General features: G+C 60.6%; 1 protein-coding gene across 1 annotated transcript in view; it reads right to left on the reverse strand.

Annotated features, from left to right (window-relative positions):
• Positions 1–11,907, reverse strand: part of rusf1 (RUS family member 1) — a 12,404-nt gene extending 497 nt beyond the window's left edge. The window contains exons 1-5 of the mRNA XM_087985729.1: positions 11,787–11,907; positions 10,665–10,849; positions 7,746–7,803; positions 6,867–6,937; positions 4,345–4,503 (exon numbers count right to left, since the gene is read on the reverse strand). Of these exons, the coding sequence (XP_087841855.1) occupies positions 4,345–4,503; positions 6,867–6,937; positions 7,746–7,803; positions 10,665–10,773 (397 nt within the window). The 5' untranslated portion in view covers positions 10,774–10,849; positions 11,787–11,907. The remainder of the gene's footprint in view (positions 1–4,344; positions 4,504–6,866; positions 6,938–7,745; positions 7,804–10,664; positions 10,850–11,786) is intronic.
• Between the last annotated feature and the right edge of the window lie 15 nt (positions 11,908–11,922).

Genomic DNA, 11,922 nt, shown 5'->3' on the forward strand with positions numbered 1-11,922 from the left:
CCCGCACTCTCCCCGTGTCCCTCAGTGTCTCCCCCCAACAATCTATCCATCTCCCAGTCTCCCGCACTCTCCCCGTGTCCCTCAGTGTCTCCCCCCCAACAATCTATCCGTCTCCCAGTCTCCCGCACTCTCCCCATGTCCCTCAGTGTCTCCCCCCCCAACAATCTATCCATCTCCCAGTCTCCCTCACTCTCCCCGTGTACCTCAGTATCTCCCCCCAACAATCTATTCATCCCCCAGTCTCCCGCACTCTCCCCGTGTCCCTCAGTGTCTCCCCCCAACAATCTATCCATCTCCCAGTCTCCCTCACTCTCCCCATGTCCCTCAGTGTCTCCCCCCAACAATCTATCCATCTCCCAGTCTCCCACACTCTCCCCGTGTCCCTCAATGTCTCGCCCCAACAATCTATCCATCTCCCAGTCTCCCTCACTCTCCCCATGTACCTCAGTGTCTCCCCCCAACAATCTATCCATCTCCCAGTCTCCCACACTCTCCCCATGTCCCTCAGTGTCTCCCCCCAACAATCTATCCATCTCCCAGTCTCCCACACACTCCCCGTGTCCCTCAGTGTCTCCCCCCCAACAATCTATCCATCTCCCAGTCTCCCGCACTCTCCCCGTGTCCCTCAGTGTCTCTCCCCAACAATCTATCCATCCCCCAGTCTCCCTCACTCTCCCCGTGTCCCTCAGTGTCTCCCCCCCAACAATCTATCCATCTCCCAGTCTCCCGCACTCTCCCCGTGTCCCTCACTGTCTCCCCCCAACAATCTATCCATCTCCCAGTCTCCCACACTCTCCCCGTGTCCCTCAGTGTCTCCCCCCCAACAATCTATCCATCTCCCAGTCTCCCACACTCTCCCCGTGTCCCTCAGTGTCTCCCCCCAACAATCTATCCATCTCCCAGTCTCCCGCACTCTCCCCGTGTCCCTCAGTGTCTCCCCCCAACAATCTATCCATCTCCCAGTCTCCCTCACTCTCCCCGTGTCCCTCAGTGTGTACCCCCAACAATCTATCCATCTCCCAGTCTCCCGCACTCTCCCCGTGTCCCTCAGTGTCTCCCCCCAACAATCTATCCATCTCCCAGTCTCCCACACTCTCCCCGTGTCCCTCAGTGTCTCTCCCCAACAATCTATCCATCCCCCAGTCTCCCTCACTCTCCCCGTGTCCCTCAGTGTCTCCCCCCCAACAATCTATCCATCTCCCAGTCTCCCGCACTCTCCCCGTGTCCCTCAGTGTCTCTCCCCAACAATCTATCCATCCCCCAGTCTCCCTCACTCTCCCCGTGTCCCTCAGTGTCTCCCCCCCAACAATCTATCCATCTCCCAGTCTCCCGCACTCTCCCCGTGTCCCTCAGTGTCTCCCCCCAACAATCTATCCATCTCCCAGTCTCCCACACTCTCCCCGTGTCCCTCAGTGTCTCCCCCCCAACAATCTATCCATCTCCCAGTCTCCCACACTCTCCCCGTGTCCCTCAGTGTCTCCCCCCAACAATCTATCCATCTCCCAGTCTCCCGCACTCTCCCCGTGTCCCTCAGTGTCTCCCCCCAACAATCTATCCATCTCCCAGTCTCCCTCACTCTCCCCGTGTCCCTCAGTGTGTACCCCCAACAATCTATCCATCTCCCAGTCTCCCGCACTCTCCCCGTGTCCCTCAGTGTCTCCCCCCAACAATCTATCCATCTCCCAGTCTCCCACACTCTCCCCGTGTCCCTCAGTGTCTCCCCCCAACAATCTATCCATCTCCCAGTCTCCCTCACTCGCCCCGTGTACCTCAGTGTCTCCCCCCACAACAATCTATCCATCTCCCAGTCTCCCTCACTCTCCCCATGTCCCTCAGTGTCTCCCCCCAACAATCTATCCATCTCCCAGTCTCCCTCACTCGCCCCGTGTACCTCAGTGTCTCCCCCCAACAATCTATCCATCCCCCAGTCTCCCTCACTCTCCCCGTGTCCCTCAGTGTCTCCCCCCCCAACAATCTATCCATCTCCCAGTCTCCCTCACTCTCCCCGTGTACCTCAGTGTCTCCCCCCAACAATCTATTCATCCCCCAGTCACCCGCACTCTCCCCGTGTACCTCAGTGTCTCCCCCCAACAATCAATCCATCTCCCAGTCTCCCTCACTCTCCCCATGTCCCTCAGTGTCTCCCCCCAACAATCTATCCATCTCCCAGTCTCCCACACTCTCCCCGTGTCCCTCAATGTCTCGCCCCAACAATCTATCCATCTCCCAGTCTCCCTCACTCTCCCCATGTACCTCAGTGTCTCCCCCCAACAATCTATCCATCTCCCAGTCTCCCACACTCTCCCCGTGTCCCTCAGTGTGTCTCCCCAACAATCTATCCATCTCCCAGTCTCCCGCACTCTCCCCGTGTCCCTCAGTGTCTCTCCCCAACAATCTATCCATCTCCCAGTCTCCCACACTCTCCCCGTGTCCCTCAGTGTCTCCCCCCAACAATCTATCCATCTCCCAGTCTCCCACACTCTCCCCGTGTCCCTCAGTGTCTCCCCCCAACAATCTATCCATCTCCCAGTCTCCCACACTCTCCCCGTGTCCCTCAGTGTCTCCCCCACAACAATCTATCCATCTCCCAGTCTCTCGCACTCTCCCCGTGCCCCTCAGTGTCACCCCCAACAATCTATCCATCTCCCAGTCTCCCGCACTCTCCCCGTGTCCCTCAGTGTCTCCCCCAACAATCTATCCATCTCCCAGTCTCCCACACTCTCCCCGTGTCCCTCAGTGTCTCCCCCCCAACAATCTATCCATCTCCCAGTCTCCCGCACTCTCCCCGTACCCCTCAGTGTCACCCCCAACAATCTATCCATCTCCCAGTCTCCCGCACTCTCCCCGTGTCCCTCAGTGTCTCCCCCAACAATCTATCCATCTCCAAGTCTCCCTCACTCTCCCCGTGTACCTCAGTGTCTCCCCCCCTCCAACAATCTATCCATCTCCCAGTCTCCCGCACTCTCCCCGCGTCCCTCAGTGTCTCTCCCCAACAATCTATCCATGTCCCAGTCTCCCACACTTTCCCCGTGTCCCTCAGTGTCTCCCCCCCAACAATCTATCCATCTCCCAGTCTCCCGCACTCTCCCCATGTCCCTCAGTGTCTCCCCCCCAACAATCTATCCATCTCCCAGTCTCCCGCACTCTCCCCGTGTCCCTCAGTGTCTCTCCCCCCCAACAATCTATCCATCTCCCAGTCTCCCACACTCTCCCTGTGTCCCTCAGTGTCACCCCCCCAACAATCTATCCATCTCCCAGTCTCCCTCACTCTCCCCGTGTCCCTCAGTGTCTCCCCCCAACAATCTATCCATCTCCCAGTCTCCCACACTCTTCCCCCGTCCCTCAGTGTCACCCCCCCAACAATCTATCCATCTCCCAGTCTCCCTCACTCTCCCCGTGTCCCTCAGTGTCTCCCCCCAACAATCTATCCATCTCCCAGTCTCCCACACTCTTCCCCCGTCCCTCAGTGTCTCCCCCCAACAATCTATCCATCTCCCAGTCTCCCACACTCTCCCTGTGTCCCTCAGTGTCTCTCCCCCCAACAATCTATCCATCTCCCAGTCTCCCTCACTCTCCCCGTGTCCCTCAGTGTCTCCCCCAACAATATATCCATCTCCCAGTCTCCCGCACTCTCCCCGTGTACCTCAGTGTCTCCCCCCAACAATCTATCCATCCCCCAGTCTCCCTCACTCTCCCCGTGTCCCTCAGTGTCTCCCCCCAACAATCTATCCATCTCCCAGTCTCCCACACTCTCCCCGTGTCCCTCAGTGTCTCCCCCCAACAATCTATCCATCTCCCAGTCTCCTGCACTCTCCCCGTGTCCCTCAGTGTCTCCCCCCAACAATCTATCCATCTCCCAGTCTCCCACACTCTCCCCGTTTCCCTCAGTGTCTCCCCCCAACAATCTATCCATCTCCCAGTCTCTCACACTCTCCCCGTGTCCCTCAGTGTCTCCCCCCAACAATCTATCCATCTCCCAGTCTCCCACACTCTCCCCGTGTCCCTCAGTGTCTCCCCCCAACAATCTATCCATCTCCCAGTCTCCCTCACTCTCCCCATGTCCCTCAGTGTCTCCCCCCCCAACAATCTATCCATCTCCCAGTCTCCCACACTCTCCCCGTGTCCCTCAGTGTCTCCCCCCAACAATCTATCCATCTCCCAGTCTCTCACACTCACCCTCAATCCCCTTAGTGTTTCCCCCAGAGAATCCCCACAGTCCTAAGGGTACAACATGTTTTGGCGAGATCGGAATTCCCACCGCCCCCCCCACTGCCCAGCAGACAGATGAGAGGGGAAGTCGCAGTCTGAGGGAAGGGGGAGAAGGGGAAGGGGTCTGCGGCTCACCAGATGTGGCCATCTTCTGGAGACGAGGGAAGGTCGGACGGCCCACCTCAAACGCGTGGACATCGCTGTGCAGGAGATGCTGTAAGATCTCGGCGTGGAATCCAGCCTGGATCATGTCGGCACTCTCAGCTCCCTCCCTGAGCGAGATGGACACCACCCCTACCAGCAGAACGGAGCTCAGTGCAGGGAGCGGTCACACATCACAGCAACATCGCGGAGCGACCGGGGCCTGTCACATACACTGTCCTTTCCCCCCCCTCTCTCTCTCTCTGGGACCGGGGTGTGTTAGATACACTGTCCTTTCCCCCCTCTCTCTCTGGGACCGGGGTCTGTTAGATACACTGTCCTTTCCCCCCTCTCTCTCTCTCTGGGACCGGGGTGTGTTAGATACACTGTCCTTTCCCCCCTCTCTCTCTCTGGGACCGGGGTGTGTTAGATACACTGTCCTTTCCCCTCTCTCTCTCTGGGACCGGGGTGTGTTAGATACACTGTCCTTTCCCCCCTCTCTCTCTGGGACCGGGGTGTGTTAGATACACTGTCCTTTCCCCCCTCTCTCTGGGACCGGGGGGTGTTAGATACACTGTCCTTTCCCCCCTCTCTCTCTGGGACCGGGGTGTGTTAGATACACTGACCTTTCCCCCCTCTCTCTGGGACCGGGGTGTGTTAGATACACTGTCCTTTCCCCCCTCTCTCTGGGACCGGGGGGTGTTAGATACACTGTACTTTCCCCCCTCTCTCTCTGGGACCGGGGTGTGTTAGATACACTGTCCTTTCCCCCCCTCTCTCTCTCTCTGGGACCGGGGTGTGTTAGATACACTGTCCTTTCCCCCCTCTCTCTCTGGGACCGGGGTGTGTTAGATACACTGTCCATTCCCCCCACTCTCTCTCTCTCTGGGACCGGGGTGTGTTAGATACACTGTCCTTTCCCCCCTCTCTCTCTGGGACCGGGGTCTGTTAGATACACTGTCCTTTCCCCCCTCTCTCTCTCTCTGGGACCGGGGTGTGTTAGATACACTGTCCTTTCCCCTCTCTCTCTCTCTCTGGGACCGGGGTGTGTTAGATACACTGTCCTTTCCCCCCTCTCTCTGTCTGGGACCGGAGTGTGTTAGATACACTGTCCTTTCCCCTCTCTCTCTCTGGGACCGGGGTGTGTTAGATACACTGTCCTTTCCCCCCTCTCTCTGGGACCGGGGTGTGTTAGATACACTGTCCTTTCCCCTCTCTCTCTCTCTGGGACCGGGGTGTGTTAGATACACTGTCCTTTCCCCCCTCTCTCTCTGGGACCGGGGTGTGTTAGATACACTGTCCTTTTCCCCCTCTCTCTGGGACCGGGGGGTGTTAGATACACTGTCCTTTCCCCCCTCTCTCTCTGGGACCGGGGTGTGTTAGATACACTGACCTTTCCCCCCTCTCTCTGGGACCGGGGTGTGTTAGATACACTGTCCTTTCCCCCCTCTCTCTGGGACCGGGGGGTGTTAGATACACTGTCCTTTCCCCCCTCTCTCTGGGACCGGGGTGTGTTAGATACACTGTCCTTTCCCCCCCTCTCTCTCTCTGGGACCGGGGTGTGTTAGATACACTGTCCTTTCCCCCCCCTCTCTCTGGGACCGGGGTGTGTTAGATACACTGTCCTTTCCCCCCTCTCTCTCTGGGACCGGGGTCTGTTAGATACACTGTCCTTTCCCCCTCTCTCTCTCTCTGGGACCGGGGTGTGTTAGATACACTGTCCTTTCCCCTCTCTCTCTCTGGGACCGGGGTGTGTTAGATACACTGTCCTTTCCCCTCTCTCTCTCTGGGACCGGGGTGTGTTAGATACACTGTCCTTTCCCCTCTCTCTCTGGGACCGGGGTCTGTTAGATACACTGTCCTTTCCCCCCTCTCTCTCTCTGGGACCGGGGTGTTTTAGATACACTGTCCTTTCCCCCCTGTCTCTCTCTCTCTCTGGGACCAGGGTGTGTTAGATACACTGTCCTTTCCCCTCTCTCTCTCTCTGGGACCGGGGTGTGTTAGATACACTGTCCTTTCCCCCCCTCTCTCTCTGGGACCGGGGTGTGTTAGATACACTGTCCGTTCCCCCCTCTCTCTCTCTGGGACCGGGGTGTGTTAGATACACTGTCCGTTCCCCCCTCTCTCTCTCTGGGACCGGGGTGTGTTAGATACACTGTCCTTTCCCCCCTCTCTCTCTGGGACCGGGGTGTGTTAGATACATTGTCCTTTCCCCCCTCTCTCTCTCTGGGACCGGGGTGTGTTAGATACACTGTCCTTTCCCCCTCTCGCTCTGGGACCGGGGTGTGTTAGATACACTGTCCTTTCCTCCCTCTCTCTCTGGGACCGGGGTGTGTTAGATACACTGTCCTTTCCCCCCTCTCTCTCTGGGACCGGGGTGTGTTAGATACACTGTCCTTTCCCCCCTCTCTCTGGGACCGGGGTGTGTTAGATACACTGTCCTTTCCCCCCTCCCTCTCTGGGACCGGGGTGTGTTAGATACACTGTCCTTTCCCCAGAGTTGACCTTTTACATACCTGTCCTCTTGTTCAATCCCAGTAAATAGTTTTTGGAGTTGTTTTCCAATACTCTCTGGTAGTCGAAAATACTGAGGACAAAGGGGAGAGGGAGCACGTCACAGAGTGACACAAAGAGTAAACACAGACGCAAGGTGAGGAATCTAACCAAGGGGTTCGGGGAATTTATATACAGAATAACAGCTTCCCCCGGGGAGGGAGTTACAGACTGGAATCTAATCGAGGAGTTCAGGGGGGTTTATAAACAGAATAACAGCTCCCCCGGGGAGGGAGTTACAGACTGGAATCTAATCGAGGGGTTCGGGGGGTTTATATACAGAATAACAGCTCCCCAGGGAGGGAGTTACAGAGTGGAATCTAATCGAGGGGTTCGGGGGGGTTTATATACAGAATAACAGCTCCCCGGGAGGGAGTTACAGAGTGGAATCTAATCGAGGGGTTCGGGGGGGTTTATATACAGAATAACAGCTCCCCGGGAGGGAGTTACAGACTGGAATCTAATCGAGGGGTTCGGGGGGGTTTATATACAGAATAACAGCTCCCCGGGAGGGAGTTACAGACTGGAATCTAATCGAGGGGTTCGGGGGGGTTTATATACAGAATAACAGCTCCCCGGGAGGGAGTTACAGAGTGGAATCTAATCGAGGGGTTCGGGGGGGTTTATATACAGAATAACAGCTCCCCACGGGGAGGGAGTTACAGACTGGAATCTAATCGAGGGGTTCGGGGGGGTTTATATACAGAATAACAGCTCCCCAGGGAGGGAGTTACAGACTGGAATCTAATCGAGGGGTTCGGGGGGTTTATATACAGAATAACAGCTCCCCACGGGGAGGGAGTTACAGACTGGGGTCGGGGGTGGGGGTCTGATATACTGACCTGTGTATGATGGTGTTGAGAGGAGCTCCCAGTTCAATATTGAGACTCTGTCGGAACTCTGTGGGAAAAACAGAAAGCAGCAAAAGTGACTGACCCTCCCACAGTGCGGGGTTCCCTCAGCGCTGACCCTCCCACAGTGCGGGGCTCCCTCAGCGCTGACCCTCCCACAGTGCGGGGCTCCCTCAGCACTGACCCTCCCACAGTGCGGGGCTCCCTCGGCACTGACCCTCCCACAGTGCGGGGCTCTCTCAGCGCTGACCCTCCCACAGTGCGGGGCTCCCTCGGCACTGACCCTCCCACAGTGCGGGGCTCCCTCAGCGCTGACCCTCCCACAGTGCGGGGCTCCCTCAGCACTGACCCTCCCACAGTGCGGTGCTCCCTCAGCACTGACCCTCCCACAGTGCGGGGCTCCCTCAGCACTGACCCTCCCACAGTGCGGGGCTCCCTCAGCACTGACCCTCCCACAGTGCGGGGCTCCCTCAGCACTGACCCTCCCACAGAGCGGGGCTCCCTCAGCACTGACCCTCCCATAGTGCGGGGCTCCCTCGGCGCTGACCCTCCCACAGTGCGGGGCTCCCTCAGCGCTGACCCTCCCACAGTGCGGGGCTCCCTCAACGCTGACCCTCCCACAGTGCGGGGCTCCCTCCCTCAGCACTGACCCTCCCACAGTGCGGGGCTCCCTCAGCGCTGACCCTCCCACAGTGCGGGGCTCCCTGCCTCAGCACTGACCCTCCCACAGTGCGGAGCTCCCTCCCTCAGCACTGACCCTCCCACAGTGCGGGGCTCCCTCAGCGCTGACCCTCCCACAGTGCGGGGCTCCCTCCCTCAGCACTGACCCTCCCACAGTGCAGGGCTCCCTCAGCACTGACCCTCCCACAGTGCGGGGCTCCCTGCCTCAGCACTGACCCTCCCACAGTGCGGGGCTCCCTCCCTCAGCACTGACCCTCCCACAGTGCAGGGCTCCCTCAGCACTGACCCTCCCACAGTGCGGGGCTCCCTCAGCGCTGACCCTCCCACAGTGCGGGGCTCCCTCGGCCCTGACCATCCCACAGTGCGGGGCTCCCTCCCTCAGCACTGACCCTCCCACAGTGCGGGGCTCCCTCCCTCAGCGCTGACCCTCCCACAGTGCGGGGCTCCCTCCCTCAGCACTGACCCTCCCACAGTGCGGGGCTCCCTCAGCGCTGACCCTCCCACAGTGCGGGGCTCCCTCGGCACTGACCCTCCCACAGTGCGGGGCTCCCTCAGCACTGACCCTCCCACAGTGCGGGGCTCCCTCAGCACTGACCCTCCCACAGTGCGGGGCTCCCTCAGCACTGACCCTCCCACAGTGCGGGGCTCCCTCGGCCCTGACCCTCCCACAGTGCGGGGCTCCCTCAGAGCTGACCCTCCCACAGTGCGGGGCTCCCTCAGCACTGACCCTCCCACAGTGCGGGGCTCCCTCAGCGCTGACCCTCCCTCAGTGCGGGGCTCCCTCAGCACTGACCCTCCCACAGTGCGGGGCTCCCTCAGCGCTGACCCTCCCACAGTGCGGGGCTCCCTCGGCACTGACCCTCCCACAGTGCGGGGCTCCCTCAGCACTGACCCTCCCACAGTGCGGGGCTCCCTCGGCCCTGACCCTCCCACAGTGCGGGGCTCCCTCAGCGCTGACCCTCCCACAGTGCGGGGCTCCCTCAGCACTGACCCTCCCACAGTGCGGGACTCCCTCGGCACTGACCCTCCCACAGTGCGGGGCTCCCTCAGCGCTGACCCTCCCACAGTGCGGGGCTCCCTCGGCACTGACCCTCCCACAGTGCGGGGCTCCCTCAGCACTGATCCTCCCACAGTGCGGGGCTCCCTCAGCACTGACCCTCCCACAGTGCGGGGCTCCCTCAGCACTGACCCTCCCACAGTGCGGGGCTCCCTCAGCACTGACCCTCCCACAGTGCGGGGCTCCCTCAGCACTGACCCTCCCTCAGTGCGGGGCTCCCTCAGCACTGACCCTCCCACAGTGCGGGGCTCCCTCAGCACTGACCCTCCCACAGTGCGGGGCTCCCTCAGCACTGACCCTCCCACTGTGCGGGGCTCCCTCAGCACTGACCCTCCCACAGTGCGGGGCTCCCTCGGCACTGACCCTCCCACAGTGCGGGGCTCCCTCAGCACTGACCCTCCCACAGTGCGGGGCTCCCTCGGCACTGACCCTCCCACAGTGCGGGGTTCCCTCAGCGCTGACCCTCCCACAGTGCGGGGCTCCCTCAGCACTGACCCTCCCACAGCGCGGGACTCCCTCAGCACTGACCCTCCCACAGCGCGGGACTCCCTCAGCACTGACCCTCCCACAGCGCGGGGCTCCCTCAGCACTGACCCTCCCACAGCGCGGGGCTCCCTCAGCACTGACCCTCCCACAGTGCGGGGCTCCCTCAGCACTGACCCTCCCACAGTGCGGGGCTCCCTCAGCACTGACCCTCCCACAGTGCGGGGCTCCCTCAGCGCTGACCCTCCCTCAGCACTGACCCTCCCACAGTGCGGGGCTCCCTCGGCACTGACCCTCCCACAGTGCGGGGCTCCCTCAGCACTGACCCTCCCACAGTGCGGGGCTCCCTCAGCACTGACCCTCCCACTGTGCGGGGCTCCCTCAGCACTGACCCTCCCACAGTGCGGGGCTCCCTCAGCACTGACCCTCCCACAGTGCGGGGCTCCCTCGGCGCTGACCCTCCCACAGTGCGGGGCTCCCTCAGCACTGACCCTCCCACAGTGCGGGGCTCCCTCAGCACTGACCCTCCCACAGTGCGGGGCTCCCTCAGCACTGACCCTCCCACAGTGCGGGGCTCCCTCAGCACTGACCCTCCCACAGTGCCGGGCTCCCTCAGCGCTGACCCTCCCACAGTGCGGGGCTCCCTCGGCGCTGACCCTCCCACAGTGCGGGGCTCCCTCGGCGCTGACCTGGAAGCAGAGGTTCCCGGGAATTAACTGCGGCAGGAGCTGGCACCGTTCCAAACCTCAGGAAGTCGCTCACCAGGAGCCGGAGGCGCGCCTGGTTTAGCGTGCACATCACCACGCTGCGGACGGCCCGGTAATTGGCGTAGAGGTGCAGGGCGGTGAAGAGGGCGTACAGCACGTAGGTCAGGCTGTGGGCAGAGACGTGGGTGATCAGCACAGAGGCTGCAACTCAGCCTCCCCCTCCCACGGTTCCATGCTCCGACCCAACCATCCCAAAAACTCCCTCCCCCCATCAGCTCACAACACGCTGCCCTGTTTAGAACGCAGCGAGCAGCACGAACGTCCCGTGCGGCATGTGAACACTCTTCCCAAGGCCGTGTACGTTTGGTTAGGGTGGGATCGGCCGTGGGGAAATTGTCCCGTAGTGCCCAGGGATGTGCAGGTTAGGGTGGGATCGGCCGTGGGGTAAATTGTCCCGTAGTGCCCAGGGATGTGCAGGTTAGGGTGGATTGGCCGTGGGGAAATTGTCCCGTAGTGCCCAGGGATGTGCAGGTTAGGGTGGATTGGCCGTGGGGAAATTGTCCCGTAGTGCCCAGGGATGTGTAGGTTAGGGTGGATTGGCCGTGGGGAAATTGTCCCCGTAGTGCCCAGGGATGTGTAGGTTAGGGTGGGTTGGCCGTGGGGAAATTGTCCCGTAGTGCCCAGGGATGTGCAGGTTAGAGTGGGTTGGCCGTGGGGAAATTGTCCCGTAGTGCCCAGGGATGTGTAGGTTAGGGTGGATTGGCCGTGGGGAAATTGTCCCCGTAGTGCCCAGGGATGTGTAGGTTAGGGTGGGTTGGCCGTGGGGAAATTGTCCCGTAGTGCCCAGGGATGTGTAGGTTAGGGTGGATTGGCCGTGGGGAAATTGTCCCCGTAGTGCCCAGGGATGTGTAGGTTAGAGTGGGTTGGCCGTGGGGAAATTGTCCCGTAGTGCCCAGGGATGTGTAGGTTAGGGTGGGTTGGCCGTGGGGAAATTGTCCCGTAGTGCCCAGGGATGTGCAGGTTAGAGTGGGTTGGCCGTGGGGAAATTGTCCCGTAGTGCCCAGGGATGTGTAGGTTAGGGTGGGATTGGCCGTGCAGGGTTACCGGAAGAGGGTGAGATGGTGGGACTGGGCAGGATGCCTTTCAGTGGGGTTGGTGTGGACCTGATGGGCTGAATGGCCTTTGTCCACACTGCAGGGATTCGAAGATTCCACGCTGGGGTCAGTGTGACGTTCCTGGG

The sequence above is a fragment of the Chiloscyllium plagiosum genome, unplaced genomic scaffold, assembly GCF_037043375.1.
Source record: "Chiloscyllium plagiosum isolate Xiang-an unplaced genomic scaffold, Cpla_swu_hap1 HiC_scaffold_168, whole genome shotgun sequence".
Classification (NCBI taxonomy): Eukaryota; Metazoa; Chordata; class Chondrichthyes; order Orectolobiformes; family Hemiscylliidae; genus Chiloscyllium; species Chiloscyllium plagiosum.